This window comes from Sabethes cyaneus, chromosome 2, assembly GCF_943734655.1.
Source record: "Sabethes cyaneus chromosome 2, idSabCyanKW18_F2, whole genome shotgun sequence".
Taxonomy (NCBI): Eukaryota; Metazoa; Arthropoda; class Insecta; order Diptera; family Culicidae; genus Sabethes; species Sabethes cyaneus.
The window spans coordinates 217,517,907-217,544,260 of NC_071354.1; the positions used below are offsets into that span (position 1 = coordinate 217,517,907).

General features: G+C 38.7%; 1 protein-coding gene across 3 annotated transcripts in view; it reads left to right on the forward strand.

The window, feature by feature from the left end:
- Nucleotides 1-20,452, forward strand: part of LOC128733516 (synaptic vesicle membrane protein VAT-1 homolog-like) — a 99,833-nt gene extending 79,381 nt beyond the window's left edge. For all 3 annotated transcript variants that reach the window (XM_053827162.1, XM_053827161.1, XM_053827163.1), the window contains exons 5-9: nucleotides 5,928-6,143; nucleotides 17,924-18,069; nucleotides 18,173-18,332; nucleotides 18,393-18,930; nucleotides 19,028-20,452. In XM_053827162.1, the coding sequence (XP_053683137.1) occupies nucleotides 5,928-6,143; nucleotides 17,924-18,069; nucleotides 18,173-18,332; nucleotides 18,393-18,930; nucleotides 19,028-19,047 (1,080 nt within the window). In that variant the 3' untranslated portion in view covers nucleotides 19,048-20,452. The remainder of the gene's footprint in view (nucleotides 1-5,927; nucleotides 6,144-17,923; nucleotides 18,070-18,172; nucleotides 18,333-18,392; nucleotides 18,931-19,027) is intronic.
- The last annotated feature ends 5,902 nt before the right edge of the window (nucleotides 20,453-26,354 follow it).

Here is a 26,354-nt window from a genome sequence, read left to right on the forward strand (position 1 = left end):
AAAAAAATATTAGAAGAAACCATGCCTTTATCTCAAAACACAAAAAGTGGTTTAACAGTGTTCGCGTACGCTAAACACAATACATATGCTTGCTTTACTCTAATACGGGTTGGTTGGAATGAGCGGCACCTATACAGCTTTGTGGTACTTAACGTAAGCTTCAAGGCGAAGCACTAAGTTCACATCTCCCCTTGCCCTATTCTACCCTACAGACCCGTACAGTTAAGCAATAATAAAACTTGAATATGCGATTTATAACGAAAGGTGCTACAGCTTAGCAGTTTTCAGCAAAAATATATTTTAGTGCTTTGAAAACTGATTAGAGGAAGATAGTTTTGTAAAACGCAACTAACGAAAGCTGAGGGTGAAAAATTATTTTTTAAGGAACTTTCAAAGGAAATTCTGTACCTACCACAATAGATCTAAATGCTGGTCGCAGAAGTCTAGTCTCCTATAAACAAAAAAAAAGGAAATTCTGTATAATTCCGCACCCGATGAAGATACAATGCCTGTTTCTCCTGCAAAACTGCTTGTTTTTTACATTTCCTACAACTTTGCCGAAGAAATTATGCCTCTATCTCTTAACGCTATGACATTTTCAACACTTTCAGATTGTGGGGGATATTCAAAAGTTTTGTATCGCATGGTATTTACTGTTTACTGTAGAGTAGTGCGGGGCATAAGTGCAACGTTTCAAGTTGTCACCAATTTTCTTGAGATATAAAGAAGCGCAACGGTAAAATACATTTTGTATTGATACAATAACTTAATATCTTCACATTCAACTATAAATCATCTGCGGTAATAGTGTTATGCAAAATAAATTATTCATTTTTCTGATCAAGTGCTGAATCGCACTTGTGGGGCCAAACGAAGCTGGAATCCATGAAATTGGCACAGCAGTAGCTAACAAAACCATAATATCTTTAATCTGCAGTAAGGCTTATACAAATATGGAAAAAAGTTTATGTCACCCCCCCCCCCCTTCAAAAATTTTTGAAATTTGAAGGGGCAAAAAAATAAAGTGCAATAATGTTGCATTCTTTAACGGTAAGCAGATTTTTACAATTCCACAGGTTTACATCTCTAAATTACCCAATTCGGGCAAAGTTGAAGTAATTATCCCGTGAGTCTCGATCAACTATCCTACACCATTTATTTATTTATTTATTTATTTGAGAAGGGAAAAGCCCGCTGGAGTGGAACAGCTTTGACATTCCTTCTCCAGTAGGCACAAAACCTCCTATCTTTTTGTATCAACAGTTTCCACCAAATGATACATAGCTTTTTTAACACTTAAAACTAGAAATACATTGCATTAAATACTAATTGAACAAAAGTTTGAGCTTAGGAGTAATAATTTACTTATAACATGATTAACAATAGTTACATTTATTTCAAGGCACGACGAATTTTTTCTTTTAAAACGGTACGAGATAAATTAAAATTAAACACATTGTAACATTGATTAAAAACACGACACATGCTACTGAGAGGCTCGTTTCTACCGTAGTTGGTACGTGAGACAGGCAGGTAGAGAAAAGCATGGGATCGAAGAGTTCTACGGCGGATGTTTATGTTCAGCTGTTGCAGAATGTCGGGGCAGTCAATATATGTTGTTAGGATATCGAAGATAAAGGTAGCCTTGGCAACCTCACGCCGTAGTACCAAGGTATCAAGACTAATAAGGTTACACCGATCTTCATAATCCGTCATTCCAAGGTAGAAGTCGTAGGGCGAAACGCACAAATTTACGTTGAATGGCCTCAATCCGTTGAATGCTATTTTGATAGTATGGTGCCCATACATTTGAAGCGTATTCTAGTACAGATCGCACTAAAGAACAGTACAAAATTTTTAAACATGGAATGCTCGTAAACTGTTTAGTGACTCTGAATAACAAACCAAGATTTTTAGACGCTTTAGAACAGATAAAAGCTATGTGATCCTTAAATGTCAATTTGGAATCTAATAAAACTCCTAAGTCTTTTACAACGTTTTCCCGCGTAAGAACAATGTCCGAGATTTTATAATCAAATGATACGACTGATCGTTTGCGTGTAAAGGAGATACAAGAGCACTTTGAAGCATTTAACACCCTTCTGTTGATATTGCACCAATCAGCAAAGATCTCCAACTGCGATTGTAAAAATTGGGTGTCCGAGATATTCTTAATTATGGAGAAGAGTTTGAAGTCATCGGCATACGATAATTTCATGCATTTAAGGGTAAGATGAATGTCATTAAGATACAGCAGAAAAATGTAAGGACCTAGATGAGTTCCTTGTGGCACACCAGATGTGACAGAAAAAGGTAGAGAAATAGTATTTCCAATTTTAACGGACATAGTCCTACCGGTAAGATATGATTCAAACCAGTTAAGGATATTGCACTTAATCCAAGCCTCTGAAGTTTCGAGACGGCGATCTGATGATTTATTTTGTCGAAAGCTGCTGATAAATCCGTATAGATTGCGTCGACCTGAAGATGGTCCACCATCTATGCTTTCTGATTCCTGCTACAGGTCGCAGGCGTCTATTGTGCTTAACCTTTAAGTTCCGACGCCGAAAATTGGGGTGCTTGGAATTAGACTTCTGGCTCGATTTACTTTAAATGTTGTTCCATTTTAATTCAACTTGCTTCAAAAGAACCGAATTAGATTGAGGCATCAATCAACTAAACAATGTACTAGTGAAATTTGCTACCAATTTTGACGGAGATATTCTAAATTGCTCTATATTTGCTGTCATAGGTAGTAGATAAGATTAAAACATCAGTTTTCGGTGCTTTCGGGGCTCCAAATTGATCGTTTTATTCCGTAGTGTCCATGTACCTACCCTAATTTTGGAAGTAAGGGACGAAAAACTTAAAGATAAAATTTTTTACCATGCATTGAACGCATGCAGAAAGGATGTCATTGAACTGCTCGAAACTTTTCTGACTATTGTCATGTTGTGATTATCATTAGGATCAACGGTAGCCCCGACCATTACATCAAATCAAGTCAGGTTAAGTGTTATTGCTTTTTTTCTGAGCTTTAGTATGGAAATGTACAAAAGTGGAATTAAATTGGAATAATACTTCCATTGCTAGGCAGTCGAAACAGTTTATCTCTCCAAACATTTCAATAGTTCGCCAAATCCTAGAGCTTTCGAAGAAAGATCTAAACATTTATACTGATCTTATAACAGGGAATTGTCCAAACCGCTATCATCTGAAGCTTATGGGGAAACTGCAAGGTGATATATGTCGATTCTGTGGCACAGAAAAAACTATTCGGAACACCTGTTGTGCCGATGTCCGGCATTTTTCAATTAAAGATCAAGGTTCTTCGATAGAGGGCTGTTAGAAGCCCTGATATTTGGAAAACAACTCCAGCGCAGTACTGCACTTCATCCAAAGTGCAGTACCGGACTGGACAAATGCTATCTGTCAAACAATGACAATCGCTTCTGATAGTGGTGCGTTTGTATCCTTAATATATCAAAGATAAACACGTTATTGTTGAGAACCAGCATCAGCTGAGGAATGGGCTGATATTCATATGACTAAAAGGTTGATGTCAAAGATTTTTTAGTTTTAGGGACCTAAATTGTCATTTTTACGAGAAGATTAGATTCCGATACTATTTCGTGGTTACCGAGTTCTGAACTAGTAAGTGACAGATTTGAATTATTCTAAAATACAAGGTAGCTAACCGAGTGACCCAAGTAAAAAACAAAATTCGAATGAAGGTCAAGTTACACGTTTATGGCTCTCTAAGGTGATCCTGTAGTAATCCACTATTTTCAAGTTGATTCACCTATGCCAGAATACTTACTTTATGTGCTTGAATCAAAAATTTTGAACGTTGTTTTGGTTTGAACTAAAATTTAAGTAATGTACAACTTTTTTGTATTGAATTTTTATTAATCTGGAAAAGCGTGCACTGGTTTCTTCTCCTTTGTTTGGTTATTGAAGGTTTGATGTTATTATTTTTTTCTTGCCCCCCCCTTGAACAATATTTCGAGATCAGGACATAAACTTTTTTCCAAATTTGTATAAGCCTAAGTTTCAGAAAATTTCCGCTGGTGTACTGCAGCCTCCGCCAGATCGAAACTTTATCAAACGTTTATTTTGTGTTTCACCAGCGGATGGACACGGTTTTGCTTCGGCCAGCAACTGTAGACACACAGTATCCTGCAGATCTTTCATTTCTAGTATCTGTAATGCATTGCCTGAAACTGTATATAATTACCTATGCATTTTTCTTCGTCCATGAATCGCACTTTTGCCCCGTCGGTGAATCGCACTTTTGCACCACTAGGCGCTTGACGGGGTTTGATCAAGTTATCGAAAATTGAAATATATGTGAGTGATGTAAAACGCTGCTACAATTTTTCGATAATTAATATCGTTCTGTTGATATCGTATTTTCCGTATAACGGAATATTTCTTCAAGACCGCTCTTCGTAAAGAATAAATGTTTACGATAGATTCAAGCTGTCAAAACCCATCCATGCCAATGTAGTCAATTTACTTGGAATCTGCACTGATAAATCATTGAGTCGCACTTTTACCCCCATCGCACTTACGCCCTCCTTACTCTATATTTACTGTATTGCTAAAATGAAAGCAAAAGGCGCTAGGAAAAAAGTTTTACGTTTTTGCCTCTTTGGACCACAGTGCGGGGGTCGTGTGACTTTAATCATTATCACGAGTTGAATTTTTTAACCCCGAGAACCAAAATCTTGTGCCTAAAGTGGATGGACACCAGCTCCAATTGTTGAGCACGATGACGAATAGTCTTAATTGGGTCTTCCTCAACGCTTTGCTTTACAGCAGCGTTTACTTTATCGGCTCGTACTGTACGACTTTTCATACTATCATGAAACTCAAAGTTTGTTCAACCTACTTGATAATAAGCTCAAGAAATCACAATAAAACTTGCCAAGTGTTTCTGGAAAAAATATAATTACACTAGATAATACGCAATCACCTACAACAACAACCTACGTTTTGATTACAGGCATTCATACTCTACTATTTGGATATCAGGGGATTCCATGATACAAATATTGGCTCTTGTTCATGGTATGAGTCGTAGAATATCGATAGAGCATGAGTAGAAACAAGCAATAGTTTCGGCCTAGATGCGGCGTGGAACTGACTAAGGATTAATTATCGATAAAATGAAACTGCAATACAGTTTTTTTTGCGTTTTTGTGAGCAGATCTCTAAGCGCAATGTTTTCTGCAATTTTCGCTGATCACGTTAACTTTGGCAAACTTAGAAAACTATTAGGAAATTCATGTTGAAAGTAACTTTATGAAAAATCTGACAAAAAAGGAGTTTTTTGAGTAAATCGTTATTGGTGTTTTTATATTTATTAGGTTCTTCTACGTTATTTTCAATCAATTTACAGGTGTAGAACAAAAAATTGTACTCTCAAATACAGAAACTTTTCCACCATTTCCGGTAGAACAAAAAAAAACAAAATCTACTCAGCTTCGAACAATCGTCACGCCTTGCTTATTTGTATGTGACGGTACTATCAAAGAAAGTTCAACTCGCCTACGGAAGAGTGTAGGATTCCTTTCGCTCTTCATTACGCAGTATTGTCACGTTCCAATGGCCACAGCGTCTCTTGCTCTCTATCTTGCGTCAGAACTTCGCATGAGCTGATAAATTATGACTCATTGGAAGTGTTCCGTGTAATTTGATAAGGACTAACTTATGTCCATACCTTCCTATACTGGTTGCAGTGGCATATTAGGTAAAAGCCAAAAATTCATAAGGAACATCCATTCGTTGGTGCTTATTTGGATGAAATTTACCAAATCAAGCAGCTATAATTAAAGTGTTAGACCTCACAGACCCCATATCCATCGTTTCAGTTAATCTAATTTACATGATCCTTTTTTCTCTTTCTCTCGTTCCACATACAGGTCGGCGACCGAGTCGTGGCGCTGCCGGAGTTCCGTGCCTGGTCCGAGCTGGTGGCGGTGCCCACCAAGTACGTGTATCAAATTCCGGATGAAATGACATTCCAGGACGCGGCGGCTATCGTGATGAACTACCTTGTCGCCTACATTCTCATCTTCGATCTCATCTCGCTGCGGGAAGGCAAATCCATCCTGCTGCATTCGGTTGGTGGCGGCGTGGTAAGTAACAGTAGAAGCAGTAGTAGAAAGCACACATACCCGTAGGGCAGGATAGGAACCCGTTCCTACCGTAATGCACAGGATTTAATTAGCGAATCGGAGGAAAGGTCATGAACGCGGAAGGATAATCTCCGCGAATGATGGATGATACGATACATACCTGCTATGGGAAAGAAAATTTAATTGAAAAGAACGTGACAGGTTCGGGTGCTGGGGAATTATCAGTTCGTGGGAAATAATTCCTATTACAGTCCAAATTTGATGTGTTTGCTGCGGGGACAATGTAGGTGTTAATGTATTTTGTGAGTTAGAATTCAGAGCAAGCAATCAATCAATTTCGGATAAAATAGATTCGTTTTAATAATGCTATTCTAACTATGTAATTACATCAACACCGGAACATTGTTCGAGTTTGACGACGGGCAAATTGCCTGGAATGCAGAATGACAATAATTTTATTACTCATCGCATCGCACTTCGTGAATGCTCGATAAATAAAGTGCTGTTTTGCCAGCAAAACTCTGCGGAGGGCAAGAAAAACGTAGAAGGGAAGCTGTTTAGTCAACAAGTCGACCGAGGGCGGGTGACCCTTATTTATTTGCGTTGATGTAAAACAATATGTCTGATAAAGCGAAGAAGCTCTTTTAATAATCGTTAGTCACCATTTGCTGTGTGCGGTGCACCGCGCCCATCATCCCCATCCCGCAGGCAGTCATGCGCCTCTGCTGGTCGGTCGTGGCAGCACCGAGCAAACAAGAATTTGTTACAAATGGAACAAACATTGACTGACTAGCTGACTGACTGACTGACTGACGCGGTTGGCTCTATGATAATGCGGACTAAGTGCATGACGGGTATAAATTAAGCGATTAAAACTGCAGAAAAAAATCCCGAGTGAAATTCAGTTCAGAAGCTATTTTCAGACCATGTTGATAGACTACAATAAATTAATTGTTTCGTATTATTTTTTGTTTGTCGAATCCTGCTTTTCTTCACAATTTAACGATCGATGGTGGTGGAAAGTGGAAAATTTAATGTTGAAACAATGTTGCAAAATGACAAAAATCAATCTGATTTCAATTATTTTTTGAAACAACATGTTTTAAAAAGCTCGTTCATTATTAACGTCGGAAAACGAAAATAAATGAGCACTAGCTTTGACCTATCACTTTTTACCTCACCCAAAACACCCCGGCACACAAAAAATAAACGACAAATCAAATGAACCGAAGTACTATTATTTATTTCCAGTCAGGTAACTGAGGCGCCCGACTGTCTGTCTGCGTCCGTTCTCACCCACGCACGCTCTCTATTGGACTCCATTTCTACGACTTGAAATTTTCTATCGTCGTCAATAATACGTTTCGCGCCGCTAGGTACAATCACCTATATAGTTGGTTGCCGCGAAATGTACCGCCGCCGCCGCCACCAGGGAACAACTTTCCATTTAATTCAAGTCCTACCTGTTCGGCCTACGCCATCGCCATCATCATAGCGAATCCCTTTTCCACTTAGCGGTTTTAGCGCAGACAGTGTAGCGTTTTCGAGAAATGAACAGTTGTTGTAACGTATGTTGATAGGTACAGTACAGCCTAACAACCGAAAATGACGACGATTTTAATACCGTCACTGTTTTTGCGCTAAAATGTTTTGATTTTGATGGCGTCTTTATCACGCATTTATCCTTCTGTATTACTTGGAAGAAAATTTTAATTTTTAACGTATCGAAGGACATAATATCAACACTTTGTTTAGCAGCATGTTGATGGAAATTTTGTGTCGACCTCAAACGCATTTATACGCTAGATGTAGTAATTTATTCGTGATTCGAAAACCTTGTCCTAACTTTCGGAAAACGTGAGCACGTTAGTGCCACATCGTAAGCCGCACCCGATACTCTCTACGAAGAAGAGTACTGAGGTAAACGGCAACTAGGTTGAATAGTCCCTTTTCAACACCGGCTTCGGCCCGTGGTGGCGTCACTTGGCTTGACGGGGACTGTCCTTTCCCTGTAATTAGCGGTTGTTATGTTAGTGCATAACACGCAGATTGGACACTGAGCAGTAGCTGCTGCAGCGGTCACATCGCATCGAGTGTGAGACCGGAAAATTGAATGCTTATGACGTTAATAGGCTGCTTGCACTGCTCGCGAACTCCCCATCCTTGCCGCAATAAATTGGGTTCGATAGTATTTAAATTGACCTCGACACGTCGTCTATACTGGGCGAAAGCTTAATACGTTTGATCGTATGTGTAGCTTATTACAGAAATGTGTTTGTGTCTTGCAAAAGGAAAGTTCCTCATGTGAAGGATGTTCTTGACACAGTTGCGACCAACTGCTGACCAAAATAGATTTACTTACTCATTCTACCGAACTTCCATGCTTGAGTTAAATATACAAAAAAGGACATAGTTTTGATTAGATTGCTAGCAGAAAGACGTGTTCGGTTGTTTTTATTCCGTTTTTAGGCTGGCTCAACCTGAACTTGGCGGGATTTTAACTATTATTTCGGTATTTAAAATCAAATGCTTCAAAGAAGTTTCACTGAGCCTTAGTTTTATTATTATTATTGATCTTTGTAAGAGATAAATATTTGTTTATTGTTAAAACCTATTGAAAACATTCCAAAAGATAATGATTCCGAACAAAGTCATGACTAATTTATTCATGTTCTGTAGACTAATGCGGTGTAGATTCTGCGGTAAGCTGTAGTTAATAATCTCAACTCTTCAGCACAAAACAGTTTGTTATATAAGTACAAAATCCGAGACACATACTAGGCTTAGCAAAATTAAACATACCGAAATGTGTTCTGATTTTTCGTAGCCTACGAATCGTAGGTGCTATGTATAGATTCTTTAGGAGATTATATTCTTATTTATCTATGTATATCGAGATCAGGCTAAACAAAGATAAGCTCTCTTACTATAAATTTTGCACGTCATCTGGAAGTTTCTCACTAGCAACTGAACTATAGTGAATTGATCTGGTTTTCATTTGCTCTTTTCCCTGGGAGTGTTCCTCCGTTCCCGGATTACTATTGCTATGAACAGTTTATGTTATCAACAGCGATGTACTTAAATTAATAGGGTGTTTAGATGTTGGACATCGCGTCTAACTGCGTCCCAAACAGAGATTAGTGAAAACCAATGTTTCACTTTTTAAAACGATTTCCATGGTTCGGTAGAACAGATGCAATAATGCTGCTCTGCACCGTTTGAAATTTTTATAAAATTTACTTAAACTGGTGCAAGATATGCCGATGATGGTGGTGTAGATCGGCTTTAATATTTCTGTCCCGTTTCTGGTTTTCGTATCTACTGATTTCTACTCACTAGGGTTTTATGTCATTCATTTTAGGAAAAAATTGCTGACGAGTACTAGTGCGGTTTAAGACTGGGATGCCATACAAAGCGGATAATATGTTGACCTTGTCACAGATCGTCGGTAAATTTCGAGAATTGCCCATCCACTACCATCTTTTCTCAGACTTTACAGTGGCGTACGATTCAGTTAACCGTAATGAGATGAGCTAGTCATTAGTGACAAGCATAAACAACGTGAACCGCGTGTTAAAAAGGTAGATAGCGATTGTAAATCTAAACCCTTCTGCGGATTAGGTTGTTAGCTGGAGTTCTGCCACCAATTGATTCGTACGAAACTTGCGCTTTATAAAATGCTGATTCTTCCATTCCTCCGAGCATAAAGCTTAGCGGTGACCAAGTCTGGGTATACGATTATGCGGATAATTCTTGGATGCAAATTAGAAGAATGGAGACACGAGCGAATTAATCATGTAATATTTCAGGTGTTACACCTATACGAATAGAATAAAAATAGAATAAAGCGTGCCAAACAGGGCAGACTAAAGTGGGTTGACCATGTAGCGAACATGCTAAAAGGCCACCTGTGCAAATAATATTTAGTTAAAAGCCCGAAAGAAGCTGATGACTTCAAGACAATCCCCGTATCCTACTTTATTCATAAATATAGTTATCTTGCATGGAAGGTAAAACTCAGATAAGGTGCTCCTCGTCATCGTTATCCAATTGACTCAACAATCGGACATAGTTGATCGTCTGCGTTTTCGATAGGAAGTAACAAAACTCCGGTCGTCTGCTGCCTGTTGCATTTTCGGACCTTTGGTCATTTTTCCTGAATGACCCAAGAGCTCCGCGTCTTCGGTGGCCATACAACTGCTTCTTAAATCCAACACCTTTCAAGCTGTCTGTTCGCCTCGTACTATGCCAATCATCGAACTATCGAAGCAGGTTTAACGGACTAGGATCATCGACTTTCCTTCCCCGTGTGATGGGAAAGCTTGACTTAGAGATTTTTAGAGAAACTCGCTTTTACTCGTCATTTAACCAGAAACAAATGTAACAAATGTACTGAACTAAAATCTGAAATACAGGGTGTTAGGTAGCTTAGGTTAGGTAGCTTCTACGGATTTGGCCAAATCTCAATCGTTATCAGAGTTATTGAACATTTTCAGCTTTCGGTTCTGTTTACCTTAAATAAGCTCTGGTACAAAAAACTATGCTCCCACTTGGCCTCGAGGTATGATGCTGGCGTAATAAGCCAGTCGTCGTATGTTCGAATCTCGGCTGGGAGAGGCTGTTAGAGTCAATAGGATTGTAGCAACTGGCCCTGCAATTGTCCTGTACCCTAATAGCTGGCTGGCGAAGTCTGTCGTATAAAAACAGAAGGCCAGGTTTCGATAACGGAATGGAGCACCTAGGCTTTGCTTTACAAAAAACTATGCTAACTAGCTGAATTCTGTTACTTTCATTCGGAAGCTGAGAAAAATTTACTCTGAAAATTGGTCTTAAACCTCCTACTTCATTAGATTCAGTAACTTTTTAGAAGCAAAAAGCTTTGAAATAAGTATTTCTCATGGCGTTTTTATCGAATTTCTCCCAAAAATGTGTGAAAAAACTGATTACTGTTATTCACCAATTTAAAGTTCTAGTACCGTTCTACAATTCGTTCTTTGACGTAAAACTTCTATCTCTTTTAGTTTCGCTGCAAATTTCATTTTAAACGCATGGTTTTGGGTGTTGAATTAGTATCTGAAAACTGTAAGAATTCATACCTCACGCATAGCACACTAGATTTCCGCGTGCGATGAACACATTCTGACACGTATGAAAAATAACAACAATGTTTTTCATAAATTGAGGGTTCGCCGCCACTTTTGCTTGCATCATCCTGCATAACTCCTGCTATTAGCGAAGCCATAACAAAGGTGAATGTCCGCGAGTGGTCCCGGAGAATACATTTTAATACTGCAATCGTTTTCAGAAACGTCCCAGAGAGACCCGAGAAGTCAGTTACGAAAATATTTTCCATATGCGTCTATCTAACCGTGTCCCTAGCACGTGTTAAGAAGAATGCAGTAAATACATTTTTATAAACAGAACCCCGCCTTTGGGCCCAAAAACTTCTTCCGAAATTGGGCTCTTCGAAGAAAAGTTAATAACTGTAGACGAAAAGTAGTTTCCCGTTAATTCTATTGAAATTTGTTCGTCAATGCAGTCTCTGTAACTGTACTGCAATGAAGCCCCCAATAGTACGTCCCGGTCCCGGAACTCAATGTTCTACGTGTTCTTCTCAGTGATTGTTGGTTCATCCGAGATGTTCTCGTTGTTGAGTCATTTGAAGAGTTTTTCGCAATTGTGGTCTGCTTCCGGCATCTGAGTCATGGAAGAGGTGTACTAAATGCAACACTGTGTCAGCACTACAGTGGGTACATGGAGTACAGGCAACGCTTTCTCCGTTCCAACTCGAAAATCGATCTACCCTCTATTATCGTTTTGAACATCATTCTCTAGTAGTCAATACCTTACCAATTTGTCGAGAGTTTTTTTTATTTATTTATTTATTTATTTATTCCCTAACATCATCGGACTACTTGGTCTACATGATAAATTTACTTTACATTAAATTACGCAAACGATACTTAAAAACTTTACAACTTATCGAAAAATCAAACAGATGATACACATTGTTAAAACAAACACACATTGCACGGATAGGTTCGTTTTGTCCATACATCGTCCGATGATAGGGCAGGCGTAGAAAATCTGTTGAACGCAGAAATCTTGATGTGGCAGTGATGCTTAATTTCGCCAAGATGTTCGGAGCATCAATTTCACCACAAAGCAACTTCGCAATAAACATTGCTCGCAAGTCTCTTCTCCTTTTCGCCAAAGTTTCCATGTCCAGAAGCTTGCAACGGTCTTCGTATGGGGGAAGTTCGAGTGGATTGACCCACGGTATAAATACCGTATAAATTTTCGTTGTATGGCCTCAATTCTGTTGGACCAGATTGCGGTGTAGGGGCTCCAAACTACTGCAGCTGTTTCCAGCATCATCGAGCGCACTAACGCATAATATAGTGCTCTCAGGCAATAAGGGTCTCGAAACTCTTTGGCAACTCGCATGATGAAGCCAAGATTACGATACGCTTTACTGATTGCGTGGCTATAGTGCACCTGAAACGTTAGCTTGGCATCCAAAAAAACTCTCAGATCCTTCACAAGATACTCCCGTTGAATTGGTTGATTGTTTATCAGGTAACGATGCTCAATTGGAGATTTCCGTCTGGTGAAACTTACTACTGAACACTTTGCGACACTAATGTTAAGCCTGTTGTTGACGCACCAACTCGAAAAAATATTTATGAGCCTTTGCAGGTCTTCGCAATCAGCAGCTGAATGGATAACCTTAAATAGCTTAAGATCATCAGCATACACAATTTTACACCCTGAAGGAAGTGCTGAACAAACATCGTTAAAGTACAATGAGAAAAGGAGCGGTCCAAGGTTGCTTCCTTGTGGGACGCCAGATGTGCTTTGAAAACTCTGAGACTCAGTATGGCCAAGCTTTACAGAAAGATGACGGTCGCACAGGAAAGATTTGAGCCAGTGAACAAACGGCTCCGATGCACCTAAGCGCTGCACTTTAGCGAGAAGTATAGAATGGTCAACGCGATCAAAAGCTGCTTTGATGTCGGTATACACTGTGTCAATTTGAGCACCATGTTCCATGTACTGGAGACAGAAAGAGCAGAACTCGACAAGATTAGTGTTGATCGAACGGCCAGGGTAAAATCCATGCTGGTCTGTACTGATATAATGCGCGACACTACGCTGTAAATAATCACCGATCTCAAATACTTTTGAGCAGGCACAGAGCGACGTGATTCCCCTGTAATTTGAAACGTCGCTTTTGTTTTCTTTCTTAAACACCGGAAAGATATACGATTTTTTCCAGCTGTCGGGAAATTTCTGCTGAACTAGTGATCGGTTGAAAATTTGTTGTAATGGTTTCGATAAAGCGGCAGCGCATTCCTTTAACACAGTAGAAGGTATCCCGTCAGGACCTGGCGATGCTGATGATTTTAGCTTCTTCATGGCTGACATCACCTCGTTCACAGTAAAACTGGTAGGGCTTATATCACAAATGTTTTCAGGAACGAACTTCAAGGATTTCGAAGTCAGCTGGCTTGAAACACCGTTGACGAAGACGCTTGAGAACTGCTCAGCAAAGAGATTGCATGTAGTTTCGGGTGAGCTAGACAAGGAATCTCCGAGAAACATGTGAACAGGCAAACCATTTTCATTCCGTTTTTCGTTTACGAACGACCAAAACCGCTTCGGATTCTGTCTAAGTTCATTCTGCTTCCGTTGTACGTGACGAGAATAGAGATAGCGGTTATAACTTCTATACCGCTTGCTGGCATTCATAAATGCACGCTTGCTAGGACTATCACGAGCTTGGTTGTACTTTCTCAATGCAGCAGCCCGCTTACGTTTCAGCGCACGAAGACGAGGACTAGACCATGGCGGTTTCAACCGTACTTTTGGTTTAGGTACGTATTGACGAAAGAGTGACAAGAGTGTTTGGCTAAAAAAACGTACAGCTTCATTCACATCGCCATGCTCCAAACAGGACCAGTCAATTAGTTGCAATGACTGGGTCAGACCAGTAAAATTTGCTCTATTAAAATCGAATGCATTTTCAGCAGGTGCATTCGTGAATCTTACTACGGTAGGACATTGAAGATTGACTAGAACAGGAGGGTGAAATGGATCCACACTAACTAGGGCTTCAGGTGCTCGAAGGACTTCACATCGACTAATCGCATTATTATCAACAAAAATCAAATCCAAAGTACGGTTCAATGAGTTTGTCACAGAGTTCATTTGTTTCATATCTAGCATAGCCATTCCGTCGACGAGTGCTGAATTGGCGGGGGTGAATGTAGATTCCACAGGATCAATAAAGACATGCCCTGACTGACTGCGCTTCCACTTAAGCGCAGGTTGGTTGAAATCACCAAACAGAAGGTGAAAATCATGCGGATGTAACTTTTCGGACACAGCTAACGTAGAGTTGATCTGCTTTTCAATTTTGCTTACTGAAGTCGAGTCATACTGTTGTCCACATTAACCGAAGACGCTATAGAACTGAGACGGTTGGATACTGCTATCAGCACACCTCCTCCTCGTGTTTTTCCTGTCGTTGTTGAGTCGCGATCATTTCGGTAAACATTGAATTCATTACCGAACAGCTGCGATGAACGGAATTGATCATTCAGCTAAGTTTCGGTCAAAACCACTACATCGAGCTCCGCGTCCGATACGGAAAGGAACAGCTCGTCAACCTTCGATCGAAGTCCTCTGACGTTCTGGTAGCAGATGCTTATGCCATTGACGTTAGTAGTATTCTGAAACGTTGATGCGTTTGAGTGTGGTGCAGTATCGAATGCTTCGGCAGAACATATACTATTTAAATTACCTGACAGAACAGGGTTCTCTGTATCCAAATACTCTGTTGCTTCACGGTGAAAATTCGCTGGATCGTACACGTTGCAGTTTATCGTTGATGTCTATGCTGAATAGTCGATCCGTTGGCGTGCATGTTTTAGCCGCTTCAGATAAAGCGGGCAGTCGGTGCTCCAGGCAGAGTGACAAACATCCAGTTGAGCCTCGACAGAGGTGTTCCGTAGTTGATTTGATAATTCACAGTTAATACACTTTTCGAAATTAGACGTACAATCCTTGACATCGTGGGGCTCAGCACATTTTGGGCAGCAAATCGACTTCTTGCAGGTAGCAGCTTTGTGGCTGTATTCAGAGCAGTTAAAGCAGCGATTAACATCAATCGCTTCAACGGCCTTGCACTTGTCCCAGCCGATGAAAACATATTTCAGTTTCATCAGCAAGTCAAACGAACACGCGTCAACTTCAATAACGATTGACGAGGAATTTGCTGTGTCTTTTTTGTTTTTGATGGTACGAACAATTTTTAACATTGCAGATTCAGGTATATTATTCTGTCGCCTAAGTTTGTCTATGATCTCTGTCTCACTTAGACTGACCGAAACGCCTATAATTTTCACACGCGGCCTTAATCCCCTCTGCAGCTCGATATCGTACTCTTCAGATAGTTTTTCACTTGCTACGTGTTGCATTTTCTCGGCGTCTTCGTAGGAATCACATCTAATGGCAACTTCCCCATTTTCACGCAAGCGAACATCCCTCACAGCGAACAGAGTGGGATCCAACCTCGAACGAATGTCTTGTTTGGTCACATCAACAGTTTGGCGCACTTTAGGTTTGAATAATACTGTTTGTTCGATTCTTTTCAAGTTTTGGTCCTTTGTTCAAACAGTTTCACAGAACGGTAATTCCAAGACTCTGAGTCCCAATTATTTCATCGATGCCTAAGGATTCCCCATGCGGTGTACGTCGTTGTGCGACTCAGCTTTGTTTCCCTTCATCTAACCTCGTGAACCCGGTAAACGGCTAAAAATGCGTACCTTGCACACCTGTAGGCATAAAATAGACCCTACAGTGGTTTACAGCTCGTCTTAGACCGGCAAGATTTCGTCTTCGTCGTCGTTTCGGATTTTTGAAGGGAACAGATTTCACTGCATAGCCTTCCGACATCCTCGCAACGTGACAGGCGCCGTGGCCGTAGCCTCTCGACTTGCGCCAGGTATACGATGGGTATCGATTTCCCAAGTATTTCCAAGAAGTGCATGCAGTTCGTGATATCCTGTTATTGTGTGTGGACTCATCAATTTTTAATCACTCATCATCCTGCGCTGCATTTCTTCTATGCTGTAACTGCTATTGAGTGCGCTTAATGCGTACTTGAGTATATTTTGGGTTCACCCTGCCTTCACACCCTACTCTACTACACCCACTCGTACCTCTAGCCAATGCTGTCCCCAGTTATAACCGTCCCCGGCAAGGGCTAACTTCCCCCGTCTAACCTGTACCCACTCATTATAAGAGTGGCCTTTTTGTACTGTCAGGCTCCAACGAACGGGGTAAGGTAGGATTCAGCATGAAGGAAGTGTGATAAGGAGGCCTGAGAATTAACCCACATTTAAGCCAGTTGACTTCGAATGGTCTCGATCCTACTAAATATTCGGGCTCACGACCCTTCACTCGTCAATGTATATGAACTAACTAATCAACCACTTCGAGTTCTTCGCCGTTAATAGTCACTGCCCGTGGAAGGCTACTTTTGCTGAAGGACTCGTTGTACTCTAGACATTTCTGAAGGAAATTATTTCGTGGTTTCGAGTTTATTACTGTTAAGCAAGGCCGAGCTAAGATGTTGAGTCCTTCTAAAATCCAAGGGCAGTCAATCCAGGACAATCTGATCTGATATAAACATCTGATATGAAAACAGCTCTGATTACGCCCCGACCTGCTTGCAGGGGATCCAGGTTGATTAATCTGCAACGCTGTTTGTAGTTTGGCAGTCGAACCGGGTCGTTTCATGGTATCAGCATCTTTGGCTCTAGCAGCACGTTCCTCATGGTTTCATGGTAAAATTCGATCCGCGAATGAAACTTCGCTGCACCGTCTCGATTCAGCTGACAACGTTTTGATAGTAAAGGCTCTACACTGTAGAGTCTACAGTCCACACGGATGCGCAGTATGCGAAGTTAGGGCGACAATGCATAGACGAGTGATTCCAAGCAATAAATATCATTGAAGTTTTCAGCGATATGCCTTATGAATCCCAAGTTCCTGCAAGTCTTGTCGAGAACGAACGAAACATATTCGAGAGCTTTATCACTTCGCATTTGTTGGTGTTTCGTATCAAACGGTTGTTTTTGTACCATCCAGCGAATGTCAACAGCATCAGCAGCTTCTAGAGTGCATTGTCCGTTAAATCATTGACTTTTGGAACAGTTTCTAGTCGTCAGTGAACGCAAGGCAAGTAACTTTAGGCACTATGTTGACGTCGTTAAAATAAATAAGAAAAACCGAGATGGCTACCTTGTGGAATTCCGGGGAAGCGAACTAATATTTACAGTGCGATTACCATACCGAAGAACACATAATTATTTTTCTATTGAAAAACCCTATTTTTCGATAATACATACTCTCTAAAGTAACAATTTGGGTTTTATTACACGCTTATGGTGGCTTTTATGACCAAAATTGGTCACGCAGAGTGCAATAAAACTAACATTGTTACTTGGATGCTGTTCGACGTTTGAATGGACATGCATTCGATCCCTAGTAAAACCAAACTATTCGGTGTCAAATGAAAGCATGAATTTATTTTCTTAGACATCTCCTCCGTATCCTTCCTTTATTGCTGCATTATCAACGATTGCGCTTTTTATCGGGGCAAGTTATGAGAGCGATACAGGTTCGGGGAATGTAATAAGGCCTCATTGTTAACACGACTCAAATAAAACAAATGTTAACGTCGGTAAACTTTGTTAATTTCTCACTCACAGGGCCAAGCTATCGTTCAGCTCGCACGTACCGTTCCGAATGTGACCCTCTTCGGAGTGTGCTCGAAATCAAAGCATGAAGCGTTGGCTGCTACCGGACTCATCGATCATCTGATTGATCGGACTGATTATGTCAACGAAGTCAGAAAGTGAGTTGAATGCGGGCGGGCGTCGGCGGTGGTGATGCCGGCCGACCCGACTGTCGATTGAAAATAATCTAATGGCATGTTTTAATGTTTTTTTCTTCTGTAGGATCACCACCGAAGGTGTTGATATCGTTATGGATTGTCTGTGCGGTGAAGAATGCAACCGGGGCTATGGACTGCTCAAACCGATGGGCAAATACATTTTGTACGGATCATCCAATGTGGTCACTGGCGAGACCAAGAGCTTCTTTAGCGTTGCTCGTTCGGTACTTAGAATATACCTTTTTTGTAAACTATTTGTTTATGATAAATTTGAATATTTTTAGTGGTGGCAAGTGGACAAAGTTTCTCCGATTAAGCTGTTCGACGAGAACAAGAGCTTGTCTGGATTCAACCTACGGCATCTGTTGTACCAGCAGGATGGTTCGGCATACGTGCGGTCCACCGTTGAGAAGATTTTTGCCCTCTGGAAGGACGGTAAGGTTAAGCCGGTAGTGGACAGCACCTGGGCGTTGGAGGATGTTGCAGAAGCCATGCAAAAGATGCACGACCGCAAGAACATCGGAAAACTGGTGCTGGATCCCGCCTTGGAACCGAAACCGAAACCGGCCACTCCGGCCAAGAGCAAGTCCAAAAAGCAGGCCAGCGAGGACAAGAGCAGCAAAAAGGATAAGGACGAGGACAAGAAGAACGCCGAAAATGGTGATGAGAAAAAGGAGGAAGCCGGAGAGGAAGCCAAAACGAATGGTGAATCTGGGGATGCTGTTGCAGCCGCCGGAGCTGAGGGTGCTGCTGTTAATGGTGACAGTGCGGAAAAATCGGACGCACCACCGGCTGCCACGAATGGAGACGCTACTGAAAGTGGTAAGTGAAAGTAAATTACAATCTGCTAAATTTCAACAGACCAAATTATGGGAATTTCAAACCATTCTACTTTTTAATTTATTTATTTTTTTTGCAGAGAAAAAGGAATCGAGTTGAACATCCTAAGTGAAAATAATAACATCCCCTATTGAATCGAGCCGCTTACAACAAAGAACAGTTTCATCATCACAACTCATCCCAATAATTTGAAAAGAAGAGAAGGATCCGTGACCATTCTCATACAGTTTCTGTGTACAAAAACTATTCAATTTTACCAATCGACGTGCAGAGTTGATCCTGAAAAAGAACCGGTCATCGCACACAGATGATTCTACTAACTTCCCGTTTATAACATATGGTAAAAAGATACAACGACGTTCCATCAGCTGTGTGTTTGTAAAATTACGTTAATCTTCAGTGTAAAGAAAAGCAAAAATAAAGTGTGTGAACCATATTAACAAGAAGAATGTTATGTACGTTTAAACAATCGGTTTCTTTCGGATAACTTTTCGCTAACTACTAAGTGATGTTTCGACGATCTCGTTAACTAATGCCCCCGTCACAAATTCAGTAACAGTTATATTACAACCTCTTAAAGTGGGATGTTATAATAGTAAGCATTAAGCACAAAATAACCACTAAATAAATGAAGAAAAACAGGCCTCTAAAATGTTGAAGGTTTCAGGAATTTACACACAAGAAAACAAAATATACACAACACTGCACAAAAGAAATCCTCGAATTGCAGCAGCACAACACTCTGTGTAGTGGTAGGAGCCATCAAGATTTCATCTCAATCCCATCACGAACATATCGTTGTTACACGCGCTCCCACGGCATCCCATAAAACAAACAACACACAACCAATTCAACAACAAACAAAAAAAAGCATTACGTAACGGAATAAAAGTTAAAACGCGCGCGAAAAAGTTCACATCATTGTTTCAGTTGGATAGTATTTTTATCAAGGAAATTTATTAATTTATCACCCTGATTTAATAAGAAGAAAACAAAACAAAAAAAAAACAATACGAGCGAAAGAAGCAAGCAAAAATTTTAATTTTTTGAACCTATGTGTCATTTAATACTGTAATATTTAAATATATATGATTAAATCTATGTATAACAAAGGAACGAAATAATTGATTTAAAAATATATATTAGATTCTTTATTATGAGAATGGATTTTTTTCGTTTCTTTAAGGTAATGTTTATTTTTTTACGTCGAGATATAACATTTAAACAAATACAGCAGAAGATCATTAATATACTGTTAGTAAACAATCAAAAGCGAGAGAAAGATAAATGTCATACATTCGATATCTTAAATGCACGCAGCATGCAATTTCACTCTTCAGTACACCTTTTTTTCGGTTGAATTGCTATCATCCTTTAAGCGTTAAGTGTTAAAAAGAAGAAAAAATAGAAGAACTTTTGACGAGGAGATATGTTTGACTTCTTTTGTATAAATTTTTTAAAAATATTTTTATTTTATAATACATTTGACAAAGGATTGAAAAAATCGTGCTATCGTTTTGAGTTTGTTGGTTTCTATTATTTTTTTCGTTTCCGAAAACACCCTCCCCTTTTGTTAAGATTAGTGAAACACAGTTATTGTCACAGTCATTTTCGAGAATTTGAAAATTGAATATCAACTCTGTAAAAAAAAGAACAAAAGAAAAGTCACCTCTAAGGTTTATTCACATCGATTCTAGTTTTTAACTAACCACGGGTCCTGCTGTGTCAGCAAAGAAAACAATCCTTTCACCTACGAGAAAAAAAAAAAACCCATTGTGGAACACTAAAACACACCGATTCAGAGCCATGGATAGGAGGCAACCTAAAACCAAACAAAGAAATAAAGCTGTTGCTGTTGATTTGTTCATTGTTTCAAAAACAAAAAAATAAAAAATAAGTGAAATGCAAAGAGTGTAACAAAAAGAAAATCAGCCAAGTTGAATTGAGTAGCTGGAATCTGACTCAGTTGTTAGGTTAAATATTATACGGCACTAAACAAAAAAAAACTAACCTCAGAAATCACCATCTGAAAGACACACACTTTAACACGACGAGTCGTTGTAAATCATTTAAATAATATCTGTATTATCAATAGAAACTGATGAATCTTGTATTTAATTAGAAGCTGAACTATATATAAAAATATACATGTGCTTTCGATGTTTTACACGATAATGGCGGCAACATTACACTAAATGCAAGAAGTAGGTATGTATAACAATCGGCAATCAGCAACTGTTTCCATAATAAATCTATACAGTATATAATTATTACAATAAAATCGAATAAACAATTACTTTCAAGGGCATTTTTTAAAATTATCGTACAAGTATGGGCCCAATAGTACCAGAATCTTGTCAAATTTTGTTTACGAGAATAGTTGATGAATTTAAAACAATATTTAAATAATTCGAAGTGGTCTATTTTCCCTGAAAATTGCAAAGGAAATTTTCCGTTTTTCTTGGACATCGTTCCATAGCTCGAGAACCGAGCATCGTAGATCAAATAGATTGTCATACAAAAACAAGCAAATTTTCTCAGAAATCCAAGAAAAATATCAGCTATACATAAATATCTCTACGAAAGTGGAAAATTATCAAGAAAAGTTTGAAAAACAATGTTCTTCCGAACAGACATTTTTAAAGCAGTTTTCCATTTTGCCAATTTTTGGTAAAAATTTCACAGTAGCCTTCTATTCGGGACTACGAAACTAAAAGAGATTCTTAGGCCTGTTCGCACTTACACGATATCCCATACCGAATCGTCAAAACTTTCAAGATCTGGCAGAGATCTGGCAACGCTGATCACCAGTGCGGTTGTGTATTTGGTGTATTAGCGTGCGCTTTAGAGAAATTGGATTTTCACGTGACTTTTAGGTGTTTTGTTATAAAAATAAGTGTTAAAATGTACAGCAGTAAACAGCGGTTTAATCCTACTGATTTTACGATTACAAAAAGGAGTTTCATTGAAGGAAGTATACCTATAAGCATTTTTATTTTTCACTCCATTTCAATTCATTCCTTTCGAATGGCTGTCACCGAAACTGAAGCAGAAAAGGCTGACAATGTCTTACGAACATGTATTACAGGTTAACATCCAAAATCAAATAAACAGGTTAATTATCGAAATTATATATTTATAAGCTGACCATCAGTAATCAGTTCACATTACACAAAAATTCAAGAAGAGCTGAATTGCGTTTCCATTTCAAGTTGTATGGCAACTCTGAAAAAAGCACGTGCTTTTTTTTCAATTTTTCTCTTGTTTTTCGAGCTATGTATTGGGCGATCAAAGTAGCTCATATCGATACTTGCTGTTGAAAACTTTGATTACGACATTATTTCTTAAAATATTTGATAATTGACACATTTGATACATTTGATTTGGTACCTATATGCAATAATTTTCGTGAATGTTGGTCCGTTATTGCGATATTATGAAATAATTACGAAATACATATATGGTGGTGAATCTTGATCCAACGAATCATGCCGTTAGGACAAAACAAAATCCTAACTATCATGAAATTTTTATCACTAAGAGATTATAAATTGATGAACAAGAAAACATTTATTCTTCAGAATTATAAAATGGTTTATTGACTTTTTCAAGAGTGTTCCACTACTACGAATACTTTTTTCGAACTCTGATTTTACCTAAATTTTTGTGGATGTTTGTTAAGGCTTGTGCGAAAAAAAATTGCTCTGCAATGCTTATTTGACAGTTACAAATTCGAGGAAATTTGAAAATTTCACTTGAATTTTTCTAGGAAAATAGGAGAGCTTGAGTTTTTTAAAACTAATTATCGTTCTTAAGCCCAGCCACTATGCCCGTATGTAACATTTCACGCAATTCTGTGACTCTTCGCTAGTTTTAAAAGCTTGTAAGCTAGTTTTAAAAAATGCCCTTAATCCAAATGGTTTACGAAGTAAAACAGTTTCTGGCACCTACAGCTATTGGGTTCAACGGAAGACGATTAAATGGTAAAGACAAAAATGTTTCCCTCTCCTTTTGCCTGATATAAAAACGAAGGATATAACAGCAGCGTGCTTTGTCAAAGCGAGGTTCCTGTAAGAAAAAAAATGGGAATTTTCCAGAGGTTTAGATTGATCTGTAGCGTTGATCTGCCGATTACCACCAGAGAAAAATGTTTGAATAATATTTTTAATTAGATAAAAAAACTGCTAAAGCTTGCTAGTAATGCAATAAGGTCAAATATTAATTAACATTAACCACCATACTAACACTAGATGACAAAATTTTTTCGTTCCCAAATATGTAACAGCATTTTGCTTATTTTTCCTAGAAACCAAATCGATAAAAATTCTTGCTGGAAATGATCTTAAAATACCGAAGTCTCGTTCCGCTAATGAGCGATTTCTAGAAACTAAATCAATCTGAAGAAAAAAAAGATGGCAAACCAAATAACGAACGCACGTGCGAATCAACAATCGAAAGGCAGAAAAAGAACATAGTTTAGGTTTAGGCAAGAAATTTTCCAAGAATTTTGAAGCTAAAAGACTATAAAAAGAGAGCATTTTTCTATATACAGAAAAAGATGAAATGGTGACAAACGCGCAATTGTGATAAAATTGAAATATTTGAATTTTCTTTACTTGTTGCTAGAACTCTGCACCCCGAAATAATAAACTTTGCACTGAAAACAACTTATGCAGTAGCTTCAAGAACCACCGACGATAAAATTTCTCAGATACTTTTTTGGAGGATCTTTACACCACCTTCCCCGCGTGAATCGATCTTAGAAGCTCTCTACCGATCAGATTGCACCGAATCACAAACGTCACTTTTAAAGAATGCGTCTTCCTGCGTACAAGAAAACATCATATTTATAAAGAAAAATAACCAGAAAAGCTCACTTTCAGCGCTAGGCTTTTGTAGTGAATTGAATCAGTAGTTACGGGAAATCTATTAAGACCGAAAAGCACTGCCTAAAAATAATACGTTCGTAAGTTACTCCAAGAGTAAACACAAAAAAAAAAATCATTTATAAATTACGACTGCCATCCAAGTAGCCATGAATGAAGGGATATCTTGTCACTAATTTTTGGCATAAAAGAATGGCGACAAATCAAAACTATCACAAATATGCACAACCGATTACTCCCAATTACTTACCACTAAATCTTTACAACCTTTAGCTCTCAATCTCTCTCTACAATAACACAAAATTGTGTAATCGCTTATTTTGAAAATGTAGTGAAATTTATAATGCTTTTATCATTACACATATCACTTTTTTACGTTTTTGGAGCGCTTTTTGTAGCTTTTTTGCGACCACACCACCAACTTTAAGAGAGTGTCGTCGACTTGCTCGCAAATGTTTTGAAAACTTTACACAAACAGACATGCACACACAATAACAGAACAATGAATTTTTCGATCGAAATCGATCAAGATCGAACGACTCAAGTACCCATTATAAATAAATAATATGACCGCGAAAGTATTCTCAAATACTTTACTACCAAAAGACCAAACTTACGCTTGGAACCGTAAATAATGACTTCAGTGTCAACTGAACCTTTCAAGAAGGAACCAATAGGCAAAATCAAACACGAAGGAAAATAAAACAAAGCTGGAACAAAAATCAACCATATAGTATCTATCTACAAAACAACATGTATATTCGTATAAATATATGAATGCCACTTTGATAAAGCATATATATTTATATATTAAGAATATGTAAGCATATAGAAATAACAACAGGAAAACAAGTGGAACCAAAAAAGGCGAGACGAACGTGGCGCAAATTTAGCAGCTTGACTTTAGCAAACCTTTGTATGTAGTGTAACGTATAGTGGTCGGATGAAATGTACTGTCGGCACGACTGCCAGCCATTCCCTAATGTATCTCCTCCTGGACAGGAAGTGAGCAGGATTGAGACCGATCGATCGATTACACAAACCTATGTTATTTCCGGGGCGTTCATGCGACAGTTTCGTCGTCCGTCACATGTATGTAACCATGTAAAATTACTCGTATAAGAAGACCATGAACAAACAGCAAGGGGGATGTGAGACAAAAGAAAATTAAGACAAAAAGAAGATAAAATAACACAGAAACTTATGTGCAACAAATCAACCTGTGTTTTAAACTATGTGATTGTAGCCATCTGGAATGCGGAAAATGAGTCAGAATAAAGGAAATAAAATCCCAAACCGCGGCGTAAGAAGTTTGTGTGATCCTTGATAGGGTCACGTTTTTGATGACTTGATTCCTTTTCTGATTTCTTTTTTCTTTCGAAAAAAACAAGCCTACTGTGATTTGGGAAGGAATATATCCTAGTTTACTACCAGATCTTCCTATCGAGCTATGGAGCATTACAAAGCTCTGCTGGTTCAAAATTGTAGTGAAAGTATTTCACAAATTTTTTTTCCGAAGATGGACGATGGCAACGGCCGAAACGTTTGGCAAAACATTTTGCGAAATTTTATAAAATTCACAGGCATTTGGATGAGCATCGAAATGCGTGGATGGTCCTTAGTGTCGTACGTACTTTTGAACTTAAAAAGGATTCTTTTTGCGGTATATTGAAATTAGATCAACATTGAAAAACTTTTGCAATCAGGTACTCACTTTTCTTAAATTCGATCAAAAAATATTCGATCTTCATGGTTAGACCGATTGTACACGCTTGCTTGTATGCAATATCGAATGCGATGAGACATGAGTTTTGTATTGATAAAATAATCAATATTATCATTTAGTTCCGAACTTTTTTTTTGAATCTGGAGGAGATCAAGCTGCGAAACTCGCAAATTGCATACATCTTATCTTATTTCAGATAGAATAAAATATATAGACAAAATATAGTCAATGAAACTTGTATACAATTTATGCTTCATGAAATGAACCTTGTTTAAAGCTTCATGAACTTTGCTCTACAAGCCAGCGACGCCAGCAATGCATGAAGGCATTCTTAACCATTTTCTAAAACAATTTTCAAAATTAGTTTTGATAAATCTATGAGAAGCTGTAAATAAACGGTGACTGTTCTCAAAACTTCAAAAAGTCTAATTTTCTACCTACACCTCTTTTTGCTCATTCAAAAATAAACATAAAAACATGAACAAAATCAGCGAAGAATTAATTTTAAATCCCTGGAAAGATACAAATTGTGGTCTGGCATCCTCGTCTGCAACTGTCAAGATCGAGCATAAAAATATGTTGCAACATGAATGAAAAGAGAAAATTAAAACCGTCTGCTGTCGTGAACTCGTGCTTTTATTCGACAGCGGACGTCAGTCAGCCAGCGCTAGCGGTCATTCTTGTTTCTTTCAGTCAGTTCATCGCTTGACGTCCGTCGCGGTGGAAGTGTGCGGTTGTTTTTAGATTGCTTGTTTCGTGTGTGTTTTTAATGCTCTGGATTTTCTATCAATATT